Source organism: Oryx dammah, unplaced genomic scaffold (assembly GCF_014754425.2).
Source record: "Oryx dammah isolate SB20612 unplaced genomic scaffold, SCBI_Odam_1.1 HiC_scaffold_11077, whole genome shotgun sequence".
NCBI classification, from domain to species: Eukaryota; Metazoa; Chordata; class Mammalia; order Artiodactyla; family Bovidae; genus Oryx; species Oryx dammah.
Genome location: NW_024080471.1, coordinates 1368965 through 1384058, shown reverse-complemented (window position 1 = coordinate 1384058; position 15094 = coordinate 1368965). Strand labels below are relative to the sequence as shown.

At 40.7% G+C, this 15094-nt stretch overlaps 1 protein-coding gene across 6 annotated transcripts in view; it reads left to right on the top strand.

The window, feature by feature from the left end:
- The window catches only part of LOC120860451 (protein bicaudal C homolog 1), a 354826-nt gene that overhangs the window by 186339 nt on the left and 153393 nt on the right, over window positions 1-15094 (top strand). For all 6 annotated transcript variants that reach the window (XM_040236254.1, XM_040236253.1, XM_040236251.1 and 3 more), the window contains one exon: window positions 1273-1342. In XM_040236254.1, coding sequence (XP_040092188.1) covers window positions 1273-1342 — 70 coding nt within the window. The remainder of the gene's footprint in view (window positions 1-1272; window positions 1343-15094) is intronic.

Here is a 15094-nt window from a genome sequence, read left to right as displayed (position 1 = left end):
AGCTGAATTTTGCCACGTTGGGGTGTGGGCTCCGGATGCTAATTTTGCCACATTTTCCAGAGAAGCAGAAACCTGAATGTCTATGTGAAATTCCCAGATTTAAAAATGTTGGCTCAGATTTAAAAAAAACCTTATAGTGGGTGGACAGCATGCCTCTGTGGGCTGGCAGGCTGAAACATCTGCTGCAAGCTCTTTGCTGCTGTGATAAAGGGGATTAAATGAAGAGTGATGCCCGCTAACATGTTAACCATTTAGCCTTATGCCCAGAACATAGCCAATACAGAGGGAGAAGAGGGACTTTTTATTAACTACAGTGTTCATGAGTTTCATTGCCTTTGCCATGAATTTGTTTAGTTACCTCTAAATCCATATGAAAAATTAAATATTATCCCACTCAAGTGACTTACGAGTGGTAGTTGCTGTCATTTGCCTATGAATTAGGTCAGTTATTGGCTTTATTCATTTATTGAGTGAATTTTATATTCATGGTATGAAAGTCAACAATAACCTAGGCTAATTTGTGTGATAATAGAAAGGATGAGCATTTCTTGGTGATTCACTCATCTCTCATTTACCGTGGACTTCCTTTGCTGGGCACACCTTGCCTGCATCACTTGTCCTTGGGCTTTTGCACAGTGGATCTCCAGTCCTTCTGGCCAGTATTAGCTGCCTGGGAAGTGGGAAGGAACTGTGGCAAAAATGCCATCTCAGATCAGGCAAAAGATGATGGGAAATGCAGCCTTATGACGCAATGTCCTGTTTAGAGGATTTTCATCAGTTTTAATGAAACACAAATGTGCCCAAAGCAAGTTTATTTTCTTTCTCCAGGAAAAAAAAAAAAACAAAAACCAAAAACGCTTCATTTTGTAAGGCCTATCCCATGTCGTTTTATATTACAAGGATCGTGTTTGATGTGTTGCAATCCACTGGTGATTGTCATGGGGGAATTTTACTCAGCACAAGCATCTCGGGTGGTTTGGCAACAAGTTAAAATTCTGGAGCATCACAGAGAGGAATGCTGGGAGTAACAAATATACTTGACTATTTCTAATAGATTAAAGGCTTATAAAAGTGTGTCTCCCCTCCCCACTCTCCACCCCCATTCCAACAAGGTTTTGTTTTGTTTTTGAATTGTTTTAAAAAGAGGTCATTTTGTTGCAACAAGTTGATGCTAAGGACTTGAAAATATTTTTTTTTTTCTGGGAAAAAAATCTTACCTGTAAATGCAAGTTCTTAATCGAATCAATATTTTTCTCTAAATTTTTGTTGCAGATCATGGAGGAAACAAATACTCAGATTGCTTGGCCATCAAAACTGAAGATTGGTGCCAAATCCAAGAAAGGTAAATGATGTGAGATGGAGAAATCGGTGGTTGTGATAATGCAGACTGTGGAATATCCGCAGGTTTCCTGGGAATTAAAATCAACCTTTATCCTTATCATAGTTGTTCCCAAATATTTGTTACATAGCAGTATTTGGGAAGGATTATCATAATGCAAAATAACATATAACTTTTTGATTCAACAACAGAATAATATTTTTAAGTATTTTGTAATAATAGATATGCTATTGTAGAAGATTATTGTAGCATCTTATGATTTCAAGGATGACCATCTAGTGTCCATGAGTCATGGTAATTCCCCACACGTAATAATGTGTTTTCAACACACAGACTCCCTCTGTTTACACTTTAGACTTCTTGTTTATGTCCCAGATTTAACAGTTGATTATTTTCATCTCCAATTTGATAGGAACTTAGATTTCCTTTCCTGACTGCTGCTTCTCCTCTTTGTCTATCACACAGCAAAGAACACACAGGATTTTTTTTTTAGGCCAAGCGTTTTCCTTGTCTTTTTTTTTTTCTTCTGCTTTAACCTAGAGGACACTCACTGGTGCATGGATGGTCAGAAATGAAAGCATAGGACCCTTAGTTTCCTTCCAAGAGTACATATTATTTTCATATTTTCATTATTATGTATTATGGATAGCTTTTTTTTTTGTATAACCTCAGTGTCAAGAAGCTTTGTTGCATATGCTTATTAAAAGATGCCCGTAGTCAATAGGAGATAATGGAGAACCATCACCAAGCAATTCAGAAAATGGTGGTGTGAGCTGTCTGTTGTGGTCTAGCTTTTTTGTTATTGCTGTTGAGTTTTGTGTTTGCGCCCCCTTCTCTCTATGACCTTTATTGCTAAATGATGCTGAACACTGCAAGATTTGTCAGCTTTCTTGTTTCTGGTCATCCAGATTGCCTTCTTTTAATCTCATTTTATTAGAGCTACTCATCCCTTGGAATGTAAGTTATTTTTCAACTTGTTGCGAGTGTTGTTATCTGGACTTCAGTGGACTGGAATTCCTATTGACACCCTGACCTTGTTACTTCCAATATTTGTGACCACGGTGGCAAGAAAAGGGAAGCTTTTATGCTAAACAGTCCTAAGAAAACATAGTGAATTTCCAAGTGGAATGTCACAACTTTGTAGGAATCTTACGTTTGCTAAGTGTTATAGGATATATCTCGGAGAAGGCAATGGTACCCCACTCCAGTACTCTTGCCTGGAAAACCCCATGGACAGAGGAGCCTGGAAGGCTGCAGTCCATGGGGTCGCTGAGGGTCGGACACGACTGAGCGACTTCACTTTCACTTTTCACTTTCATGCATTGGAGAAGGAAATGGCAACCCACTCCAGTGTTCTTGCCTGGAGAATCCCAGGGACGGGGGAGCCTGGTGGGCTGCCGTCTGTGGAATCGCACAGAGTCGGACACGACTGAAGCAACTTAGCAGCAGCAGCATAGGATATATCTATCTCCATTGGGCTGAGATGTGCTATACTTATGCGGAAGGAGAAGCTGCCACTAGCTGGCTGCCTCCCTATTTGGTTGTTTGCAGCCGTTCAAAACTCCCTGGCCTGCCATTTGAAAAGTTGGAATTTGAACATGAACTGGAGCCTCCTTCTGTGTTGTCATGTATTTTTACTTAAAGAACGACCTGAGTTTCATTACTAGCCTAATAAAAATGTAATTTGATCAGTCCCTAAAGAAAAGCCCCAAGGAAACATGAATATTACAACAATCCCAGATAATTTTGGATGGCTTATTCTCTTGCATTATCCATGCTACAGTTTTTGTCCCCCTATCGTGGGAAACTGATAATTATTCATTTTATTCATTTTTTAAAATTTAAAATGTGGTTGCAACTTTAGAGATGTTAGATAATATGGATCGAATAGATTAAGATAATGTTTTAGATTGGTTTCTGGTCATGGATCCATTTAACCCATTCACAGTGGCCAACTCTATTCCACACTGTGATGATACATTTCACTTTGAAAATAAGAGTATCTCAGCAGTACATTTGAGGGCATTTAGCATAATTTCCACATGGTTAAAGTTAACTTTTGGAATCATGCCTAAGAATTGATCCCTGAAGGCCTATGTCTAAAGACATCCTTCAATTTTTTTATTATTTATGAAGTGCCATAAATGTACACAATACTGAATGATGAGCAGAATGTGCCAAAAGAGAGAGATTGAGCTCAGGGAAGAAAGAAAGAAAAAAAAGTGTTCCTCAGAGGAAATCACTCTTCAGCATTGACTTGATTTGCCCTTAGTGCTTAAACACACAGCTGCTGAATTACATTTTGGCTTACATCCCTGATATGTGTATTCCCATATATTTTTAAAATGGTCTGATTTAGAGATGAAATTTGTGTGACTATAGTTTGTATTTAGTAAAAGTCAAGTGGCAGGAGGCACTTTAGAAGGTAATTATTTGCTTTTTTATCTGACCCTTTCTTACCTCTGAATGTTGTTGAGAAAAGAGTTAGTGTTCTTAATTTTAAGCTTTCTTCATTCCAAACTATTATTATTCAAGAGACCAAAGAATATAAAGGTATCTAGGGACTCATGCCATGTTCTGGATGATTATTAACTTCTAAGTCCCTTGGTGATGTGAAGGTTTGGAATTTGCAGATGATCCCTCGTGTGCCAGAGAGACAGTGCGGCCGTGTGTTTGTATTGTATTTCACTGTTAGATTTATGATGCTTATTGATTGAATGTTTGAGCCTAGACAAATGTTTTTCATGGCTACTGTTACCATAGTCTGTCCTTTCTTTACTTTATGGGAATTAGTCCTGCATTTTTCAAGAAGTCCTGTCGAAACTTTATTTTTCAAGTCATCAATCCTTTATTGGAGCAGCTGTATGTGTGAGTAGCTGTATGACTCCTTGGGTTGATGTGTTAGTAGGATCCTGCTTGGCAGAAAGGCAGAAAGCCAGCATCCTGAATTTGCCATCATGTAAGAAACTTAAGATTCTTCTCTGGAGAAGGAAACAGCAACCCACTCCAGTATTCTTGCCTGGAGAATTCCATGGACAGAGGAGCTGGCAGGCTCCAGCCCATGGGGTCACAAAGAGTCGGACATGACTGAGCAACCAACACACTAGAGATTCAGGTTTAGTAGGTCTGAGATGGGACTGGAAATCCATATATTTCACAAGTTCCCCTGGTGGTTCTTAAGGTTGAGTTTCGGAAACAAAAATCTCACCATCTGATATGGAAATACCATTATTTAGTCACTAGGGAGACCATGTGTTCAAAAGGGAATGGATGGCTGATGACTGCTATCGGAAAACAGGCAGGATACTTCAGCGGCCACTTCTCTGGAACAATGTCCATCTTGGCTCCTAAAGAACTGCATCTATATGGATTCATTAATGTTATGTCTGTGTCCTCTTTGCAGTCAGCATGAGTGAGTTTAGAGTGACAGTGACCTCGTTGTTCAGTGCCTGTGTGAGATGTCATTTGGGGTACAAGACTGTCTGGTGTTTGTCCCCTCCATCTGCCCCTCTTCCTTCCATGTCACCCTTCTACCCCATTCTTCTCTCCCCTTATCCTCCCCTTTACCTTTCTTCATTCCCTTTAACCATAGAGAATACAGTGGAAAAATGTACTAGGAACATTGTCATTTAGTAAGCAGGGCATTTTGGGGAAGTGCATGTTTAATGATATAAACTCAGGGACTATAAAACTAAAAAAAAAAAATTCCCAAGTGTTTTAAATCATTGAGAGATTGAATCCTCAGTCAAAAAGAACTAAGAATTTAAGATTCAGTATCTTAAATTTATGTAGGCAATTGGGCATTCAGATAGGCAAGCCTAGGATTATCTTGATGGGGGCCATGATTAAGAAAATAAAGTAATTCATAGTATTTCTACTGCATAGAATAAATTTGTTTTGAGTAGAAGAAAATAAAAATCTCTCCAACTGTTAGATTTAGAATAATAGAAGGTTCTGCTTTCCATGGAAAGACGAGGTTTGTTGATGTGAGAGCAGTATTTAAGAATTCAGGGACTTCCTGGCAGTGCAGTAGATAAGAATCCACCTGCCAGTGCAGGGGACACGGGTTCGATGCCGGGTCTGGGAAGAGTCCACGTGCTGTGGGACGACTAAGCTTATGTGCCAGAACAGCTGAGCCTGTACTCTAGAGCCTTGAACCGCAACTACTGAGCCCACATGCCATGACTCTTGAAGCCAGGATGCCTCAGCACCTGTGCTCAGCAGCAAGAGAAGCCACTGCAATGAGAAGCCGTCACACTGTAACGAAGAGTAACCCCTGCTTGGCAACTAGAGAAAGCCCACACACAAAGCAAAAAAGACCCAGTGCAACCAAAAAAAGAGAAAGAAACAGAATTAAAGTTCTGGGAGTTCCCCAGTGGCGTAGAGTTTAGGATTCCGGCTTTCACTGCTGTGGTGCAGGTTCAGTCCCTGGCTGGGAAACTGAGATCCCACAAGCTGCACAGTGCAGCCAAAAATTAATAATAATTGTATAATACTGAAGAAGCATACTAACAGAGAATGAGTCCAGGTACTCATTAAAATTTTGAATGTTATTCTGAATCACAGCCTATTTTAAAATAAATGCAGCTTCAAGTACAGATTACATTCTGAACAAGTTTGACTGTTTTGCTAAATACAAGTCCTGCCAAAGCTGCCTTAACAAATAGATAAAAGTGATTTGTAAGGAGAACTTATTGCGTTGTTATGATCATCCTGCATGCTCCTTGATGTTAGATGGGCTTATTCCCTCAAATAGGTAAACAAAAATTTTTCTTAAAATCTTTCTTTTAATTTGCTTATCAGTCCTCTGTCTTCTTAGACTAGCCAAGGTGGATGTGGCTACAAATTGTTTAAAGTTTTAATGCCAAATTCCATGTAAGTAAGATCAGCATTAATAAAGCTTTATTGCCTTTTGTTCTGGGAAGAGTTGTCCTGCAGAGTTTAACTAAGTGATAGCAACTGTTGTCTGCAAGTGTTTCTCTTACGACAGTTTCAGTGCCCCAAGACAGCCGGAATGGAAGGTGTTGGCTGGGTTGCCTGATGTTTTGGAGGCCATTTGGCACCAAGTCTGGCCATTCTCTTCCTCCTGGAATAAACAAGAAGATCATCAGAATTCTATGGGGCTTTATTATTGTTGGTTGTCTTCCATCAGAACAAGCAACATCTAATATAGAATCTTGGCATGAGAAAAAATGTAGACTTTTCACTTAATTTTTTTCCAGAGGAAAATGTATTGTCAAGAGTACTAAAGCTTCTGTTGTGTGTTCACATGGGACTTGATGATGCTTTTACCTTGGTATTTATTGCTCAAAGGGTAGGGGGAAGAAAGAGGGCCTGGCACAGCATATGGATGACAGTGTTCCTAGTGGTGGGTTTTGACCACGATATTTGTGTATTGTGGGGTCACAAGCAGCATGTACACAGACCACAACCAGATTAGAGAAGCAAACTTCAGAGTGTGAGAGCATCGTTTCATGAAACCTTTAGTCAGGTCTGTCACTGTTTTTATGTATGAACAAACACACATGTATATATTATTCAGTCATGGTGTGAAATGGGACTTCCCAGGTGACTTGGTGGTAAAAGAATCTGCCTGCTTTTGCAGGAGACGCAGGACACACTGGTTTGATCCCTAGGTGGGGAAAAATCCCCTGGAGAAGAGAATGGCAACCCACTCCAGTATTCTTGCCTGGAGAATCCTATGGACAAAGGAGCCTGGCGGGCCCCAGTGCATAGGGTGGCAGACAGTTGGCCATGAGTGAGCAGGTGTGCATGCCGTAATGTGAAATGGGTGATAAAGAAAGGTCAGAGAACACACCATTCTAGGCAGTTAGTTCCTCAGATGGTAAACAGTACATGCATTTTGTTCACCGTTGTGTCTCTTCTCTGGTGGCTCAATGGTGAAGAATCCACCTGCCAGTGCAGGGAAAGCAGCCAATGCAGGTTTGATCCCTGGGTTGGGAAGATCCCTTGGAGGAGATAATGGGAACCCAGTCCAGTATTCTTGCCTGGTAAAATTGCATGGCCGGAGGAGCCTGGTGGGCCACAGTCCATGGGGTCCCAAAGAGTTGGAGAGGACTGAGCAAGCCCACACCCGTACATGGTGGACACTGAGTCAGCATTTGTAGATTGTCCGGTAACTCAGTCATGATCATAGTGAAACTACAAATAGAGATGAGAATGTATATCACCAAGGTGTGTTGTGTAGGAGAAAGATTTAGAATCACAGCCCTCACACAGGAGTAGCATTCACTGTTGAGAAAATTGACTATTGATATCTTTCCTGTAGACCTCTCTAAGTGAATGAAAGTGGACATGATTTGTGGCTGAAGCTTATGTGGCTCAAACTGCTTTTCACGGTCTGAGTAGCCCGAGTCAGAGAAGTGGAAGGAAACTTAAGGAAAATGATCTGATGGCTGCCATTCATGGGAACTTGAATGAATGAAACTCTAGTACTGTTCATAGTAGGTGTGTCAATGAGACTCAACAAGATAGAGCCTCCTGATTATCTTCCAGACCAAACTTGTTTTGGTTGTGGTATTTTAATTAGGATTTGGTTATGTCATTGACATGTCGATAGTAATATTGGCTACTGCCATTTATTGAGACCAATTGGGGCACAGCATTCTGCTAAATATTTTATGTAAATAATCTTATTTCCTGATCAGAACACCATGTAAGTTAGGTGATGGTATTTTCATTTTACAAGTGAAAAAATTAAGGCTCATAAAGTCAAATAACTTGCCCTGGGTTTTACAGTTAGTAAATAGCAGACTGGTAAGGCATCCTGTATGATTCCAATTCCATGAACGTTTTAGAAGGTAAAAAACATGGAGATGGTAAAAAGATTTAGTGGTCAGTATTTGCTAGGGACTTGGAGGAGGGAAGGATGAATAGGCTGAACACAGAGGACTTTTAGGGCAGCTAAACGATATAATCTAAAATAGTAAGTACATGTCATCTTATATCTGTCAAAACCCACAGAATGGTTTGTGATATTGATGGTCGGGGAGCCAGTGGCTGTGTGTGGGGAGGGGCATATGAGCACTCTGTGCTTTGCATCAATTTTGCTGTGTTCCTGAGACGGTCTAAGAAACAGAGTCTATATTAAAAAATAGTCCTAGATATTAGGCACAACACTTTAATCAGCATTTAAAAGTGTATGATATGCAAAGATAATGCTGTATTATCAATAACTTCTTAGTTGTATGTTTAAAAGCACTATGAAATCTCTTAAGAACTAATGAAAATTTTTGTAAAATTTAAAAAAAGGAGAAGAATGTGAGGAGAAGGATGGTTAAATGGTATATCATGCCTTTGTGTTCCCCAGAAGGGACTGGAGCCAAGTCACAAGCTTTCTGAATTCACCTGCCTCTGTTACCCTGTTCCTGGGGAGAGAGCTCCTTTCCCCTCAGTGGTCTTGTTCCTGAACAGATGTTTTATTTCAAGTCAGTTACCTTTAAAAGTGAAGAAATTGCCATCCCAAGATCCCTGCTAACTACAGCTCCTTTTCCTTGTTAAACCCCATGAGGAGGAAGGGCAAAACTATTCTTGATTTGTCTGCCTTGTAATATGTGTTGTCCCAGGTGTGTTCTCTCTCTTTATCCTCACAGTAATCCTCCACGAATGACCATGGTTATCCCTACTCTGCACATGAGTGACTGATGGAGAGATGGTGTAACTTGTTCAGTGTCATACATAGGGCTTGAAATGATGGAGTTAGGCTGGAAACCTTGATTGCAAAATTCAAGGGCATTCTCTCCACTCCTAAGCACATGTGTAGGTGCTCATGGTGAGTGAGTGCTCACCAGAGGAATAAAAATTCACCAGCACATTCATTTAGGAAAACTCAGATTGAGAATATGTTTCTTAACTATTTCTTCAAGAAGAAATGCAATGCTCAGTCCTTACCCACATTTTAGAACCTTGCTGGATGACCATCTTTAAAATTACTTTCAACCTCGGTTTTTAATTTCTATTGGTGCTTTTTACAGTATTTTTCCTTCCTTTTCTCTTTTAAAATCCATTAATGGTTTCACTAGGATTTGTATACTATTACCTGGTATCGTGGTTCTCAAGCTGGGTTGATTTTATTCCCGGGGGCATGGTAGCACTGTTGCGATAGTTTGGTTATCACGTGTGGGAGGTGGTGCTACTGGCTTCTGGTGGGTAGAGGCCAGGGATGATGCTAAACATCCTACAATGCAAAAGGCAGCCTCCACAATGAGAATTATTTGACACAAAATGTCAACAGTGCAAGGCTGAAAAACGCTGAGCTTAGAGGAACAGGTGTGGTATCAGGAGATGGCTCTACACAGCACTGGATTCTTCTTTAAAAATTTACTTTTAAAGTTTTTATTGGAGTACAGTTGACTTAGTGTGTCATGTTAGTTTCAGATTACAGCAAAGTGATTCAGTTACACAAATACATGTATTCATTCTTTTTCAGATTCTTTTCCCGTATTGAGTATTGAGTAGTAGAGGGTATTGAGTGGACTCTTCCTCTGTGCTATACAGCAGATCCTAATTGTTATTTACTTTATATATAGCAGTGTGTGTATATGTCAATCTCAATCTCCCTATACATCCCTCCCCTCCTTAATCATGTTTGTTTCCTACATCTGTGACTCTACTTACCTTTTGTAAATACGTTCATTTGTATCATATTTTTAGATTCCACATATAAGCAATACCATATGATACTTAGCTTTCTCTGTCTGACTTCACTTTGTATGATAGTCTCTAGGTCCATCCATGCACTGGATTCTTATTAGGCCATTTCATGCAAATGGGTGTCTTGTGTAACTGGTTTTCTTTTGCAGCGTTAGGAACAGAGTCAATCTATATGAGTGACTCCTGAAGGAGGGCATATATCCATAGTAACATAGGTGGATGGACAGGATTTCAGTAGGAGAGATGAAACACAGTAGGAGGGCAGACCCGCACATTTTAAAAGCTAGTTTGTAGTCCGGGTTGAATTACGTAGCTGGTGCAACCTGCGTTGTTTCTTCCCCCTGAGTGTTTCAGCCCTGTCTCAGTTGTGTCTGTAGCTCTGGTGCCTGTAGGGCTGGCTGCCCTCCCAGTTCCAGCTGTCTTCTATTCCTCCTTTCTGGAATGTGTGCTGGTGATAACTGCGACACTGTCTATGGTTTAGGACCATATTTGAGCACCATGAGGGTGCCGTACACTCCTGTCTTGGTCTAGAGATGGGTACGAGATTTTGATGGTTGCCCCAGCCACGTGTGGGATCTCCCTGGCTTTATTCTGCCTGTTACGGCACCACTGGACAGAACTCGGTGACATCTGTCAGGCCTGTCAGTAGCAATTAGATTATTTTTAAGAAGTCTTTTGCAGTTGCAAACATGAGCAAACCACCATGTGGTATTTCTCATTAGCTAAGGAAAACAAGTCAGAGTAGCACCCTCACTTCTTCAAATGGTCTTTCTATTGGCACTAAAGCATGGTTTGTGGCTTATTATAGCCATTTTCATACAAACCTCGGTCCTAAGAGACATTTTTATCAAAAGGTAATAGAGAGGTTTCAGGAATGAGAAGTTACATTCTCTTTATATCTTGTTGCCAGAAATTACTCTTAAAGCAAAATAAGTCTCGCCTGAAATAAAAATAAAACAAGAACACAGCATATGTCTACTTTTGGCTATTTGGTCTATGCCAAGTTATGTATTATCACTTTATGAAAATTGGCTCATTTTTTACAAACAAGCATTTTTTTGCAATTGGATCTTTCCTCTTAAAAAATGAGAGGTTGTTCACTCGCTCAGTCGTGTCCGACTCTTGGCGACCCCATGGACTACAGCACGTCAGGCCTTCCTGTCCATCACCATCTCCTGAAGCTTGCTCAAACTCATGTCCATCGAGTCGGGGATGCCATCCAGCCATCTCTTCCTCTGTCGTCCCCTTCTCCTCCTGCCTTTAGTCTTTCCTAGCATCAGGGTCTTTTTTAATGAGTTGACTCTTCTCATCAGTTGGCCAGCATATTGAAGCTTCAGGATCAGTCCTTCCAGTGAATATTTAGGATTGATTTCCTTTAGGATTGACTGGTTTTTATCTCCTTGCATTCCAAGAGACTCTCAAGAGTCTTCTACAACACCACAGTTCAAAAGCATCAGTTTTTCGATGCCTGTCTTTCTTTATGGTCCAACTCTCACATCCATACATGACTACTAGAAAAACAGTTTTGACTAGATGAACCTTTGTTGACAAAGTAATGTCTCTACTTTTTAATATGCTGTCTAATTTGCCATAGCTTTTCTTCCAAAGAGCAAGCATCTTTTAATTTCATGGCTGCAGTCACCATCTGCAGTGATTTTGGAGTCCAAGAAAATAGTCTCTCACTGTTTCCCCATCTATTTGCCATGAAGTGATGAGAAGAGATGCCATGATCTTAGTTTTTTGATTGTTGAGTTTTAAGTCAGCTTTTTCGCTCGTCTCTTTCACTTTCATCAAGAGGCTCTTTAGTTCCTTTCCGCTTTCTGAGATTAGGGTGGTATCATCTGCATATCTGAGGTTATTGATATTTCTCCCTGGAATCTTGATTCCAGCTTGTGCCATATACAGCCTTGCATTTCGCATGATATACTCTGCATATAAATTAAATAAGCAGGGTGTCAATATACAGCCTTGACGTCCTCCTTTCCCAATTTGGAACCAGTCTGTTGTTCCATGTCTGGTTCTAACTGTTGCTTCTTAACCTGCATACAGGTTTCTCAGGGGGCAGGTAAGGTGATCTGGTATTCCCATCTCTTCTGGAATTTTCCACAGTCTGTTGTGATCCACACAGTCAAAGGCTTTAGCATAGTCAATGAAGCAGAAATAGATATTTTTCTGGAATACTCTTGCTTTTTTATGATCCAGTGGATGTTGGTAATTTGATCTCTGGTTCCTCTGCCGTTTCTAAATCCAGCTTGAACATCTGGAAGTTCTCCATTCCCATACTATTGGAGCCTGGCTTGGAGAATTTTGAGCATTACTTTGCTAGCGTGTGAGATGAGTGCAGTTGTGAGGTAGTCTGAACATTCTTTGGCACTGCTTTTCTTTGGGATTGGAATGAAAACTGACCTTTTCCAATCTCGTGGCCACTGCTGAGTTTTCCAAATTTACTGGCATATTGAGTGAAGCATTTTCACAGCATCATCTTTTAGGATTTGAAATAGCTCAACTGGAATTCCATCACCTCCACTAGCTTTGTTCATAGTGATGCTTCCTAAGGCCCACTTGACTTCACACTCTAGGATGTCTGGCTCTAGGTGAGACATCACACTGTCATGGTTATCTGAATCATTAAGATCTTTTTATATAGTTCTTCTGTGTATTCTTACCACCTCTTCTTAATATCTTCTGCTTCTGTTAGGTCTATACCATTTCTGTCCTTTATTGTGCCCATCTTTCCATGAAATGTTCTGTTGGTATCTCTGATTTTCTTGAGATCTCTAGTCTTTCCCATTCTATTGTTTTCCTCTGTTTCTTTGCACTGATCGCTGAGGAAGGCTTTCTTATCTCTCCTTGCTGTTCTTTGGAACTCTGCATTTAGTTCAGTTCAGTTCAGTTGCTCAGTCGTGTCTGACTCTTTGCGACCCCATGAATTGCAGCACACCAGGCCTCCCTGTCCGTTACCAACTCCCAGAGTTCACTCAGAGTCACGTCCATCGAGTCAGTGATGCCATCCAGCCATCTCATCCTCGGTCGTCCCCTTCTCCTCCTGCCCCCAATCCCTCCCAGCATCAAAGTCTTCTCCAGTGAGTCAACTCTTCACATGAGGTGGCCAAAGTACTGGAGTTTCAGCTTTAGCATCATTCCTTCCAAAGAAATCCCAGGGCTGATCTCCTTCAGAATGGACTGGTTGGATCTCCTTGCAGTCCAAGGGACTCCCAAGAGTCTTCTCCAACACCACAGTTCAAAAGCATCAATTCTTCGGTGCTCAGCCTTCTTCACAGTCCAACTCTCACATCCATGCATGACCACAGGAAAAACCATAGCAGATGGATATATCTTTCCTTTTCTCCTTTGCATTTCACTTCTGTTCTTTTCTCAGCTATTTGTAAGGCCTTCTCAGACAACCATTTTGCTATTTTACATTTCTTTTTGTGTGTGTGTGTGTAATAAAGTTTTATTAAAGCATAAAGGAGATAGAGAAAGCTTCTGACATAGACATCAGAAGGGGATAGAAAGAGTACCCTGCTTGTTAGTGTTAGCAATGGAGTTATTCGCCAGTAAATCCAAAGAATGTCTGGAGGTTGTGAAGACCTCACCAGACCTACTCCCATAATTTACATTTTAAGATAACAGAATTAACCAGAAGGTTTAATCCAGAGACTATCCTCAGGCAGAATACATTGTTGTTATATAATCCTTGTAAAGAGCAGGTCTATTCCCATAATTTACAGAATTAGCCAGAAGGTTTAATCCAGAGACTGTCCTCAGGCAGAATACATTGTTGTTATATAATCCTAAGGAATGTAGAGAAGAAAAAAGTTTGTCCTTTCTTCCTCCTTGAGAATTCCAGACCCCTCTCTCCTGGGGGACCCCTAGACTTCTTATCAACCTGCCTAGGAAATGACTCTCATTCCCCCCTTTTCTTTTAGGAGAATTATGTTGCCTAGGGAAAATGGGCGTCGTTCTCATTCCATAACTGCTTCCGAGCTGAGAAGGGGCGTTGTCCCTAAATTGGCAAGGCAACATATTCTCCTAATCCTCATATTAAGGATATCTGATCCAGGGGCCCCAAATAGTAGTTGGAGGAAGGTGCAGCAGTAGCAGGAGTTTGAGCAACCATTTGTAACTTAAAAGCTTTCATGGGCTAGAAACAAATTTAGTTACACAGTTACAGATGCAGGGAGCAAACAATAAAAACAAAACAATCAGAATCAAAATTAAAAGTCGCATTATGTCCATAGTTAAAGTGCAACATGTTGCACCAGTCCATTTTAGGGTTGGTAGAAGTCATCAGATGAAGAAGAGGCATCGCATGTGATTGTTGTTGAAGGTATTCACCGACTTGGAGTAAGTCCTTTCCTTGAAGTGGAGGTGTCCACCACGGGAAGCCTTCCACTGACGAAGAGAATCTTTATAACCTCCTTAGCCTGTTCACTACGACAGGGAAAATCCTCAGTCCATCCAGTAAAAGTATCTACCCAGACTTGTAAGCAAGAATATCCATTAGCTTTTGGCATATGAGTAAAATCAATTTCCCAGTCCTCTCCAGGATACTTCCCACTTCGTTGTAATCCAGATGGAGAGAGATTTTGCTTCCAAAACCTGTTCAGCAGTCACCTCGGCATAACCTGCTTTACGCTTTCCATCCCGAACAAAAGAACTGCCATCCGTAAATATTTCCATGTCAGGATTGTCTAATGGGGGTATCGATTAGATCTTCCCGAGCTGCATAGTTTAAAGTTAGGAATTGAGAACAATCGTGATCAGGTGTTTCATTTTCCTTCTCAGGAAGGAAAGTGGCAGGATTTAAATTTCCACAAACTTTAAGCTTAGTTACTGGTCCTTCTAACAACAATGACTGATATTTAAGAAGCCTACTGTCTGTCATCCAAATGTTAACCTTAGAATTTAAGATTCCACTCACATCATGAGAAGTCAGTACAGTAAGGTTTTGTCCATTAATTATTTTTAAAGCTTCAGGTGCTAATAAAGCTGCTGCCCCAGTTACTCCTAGGCAGTGGGGCCACCGTGAAATTACATCTAATTCTCTGCTTAGACAAGCAGTAGGTTGCTGGTGAGGCC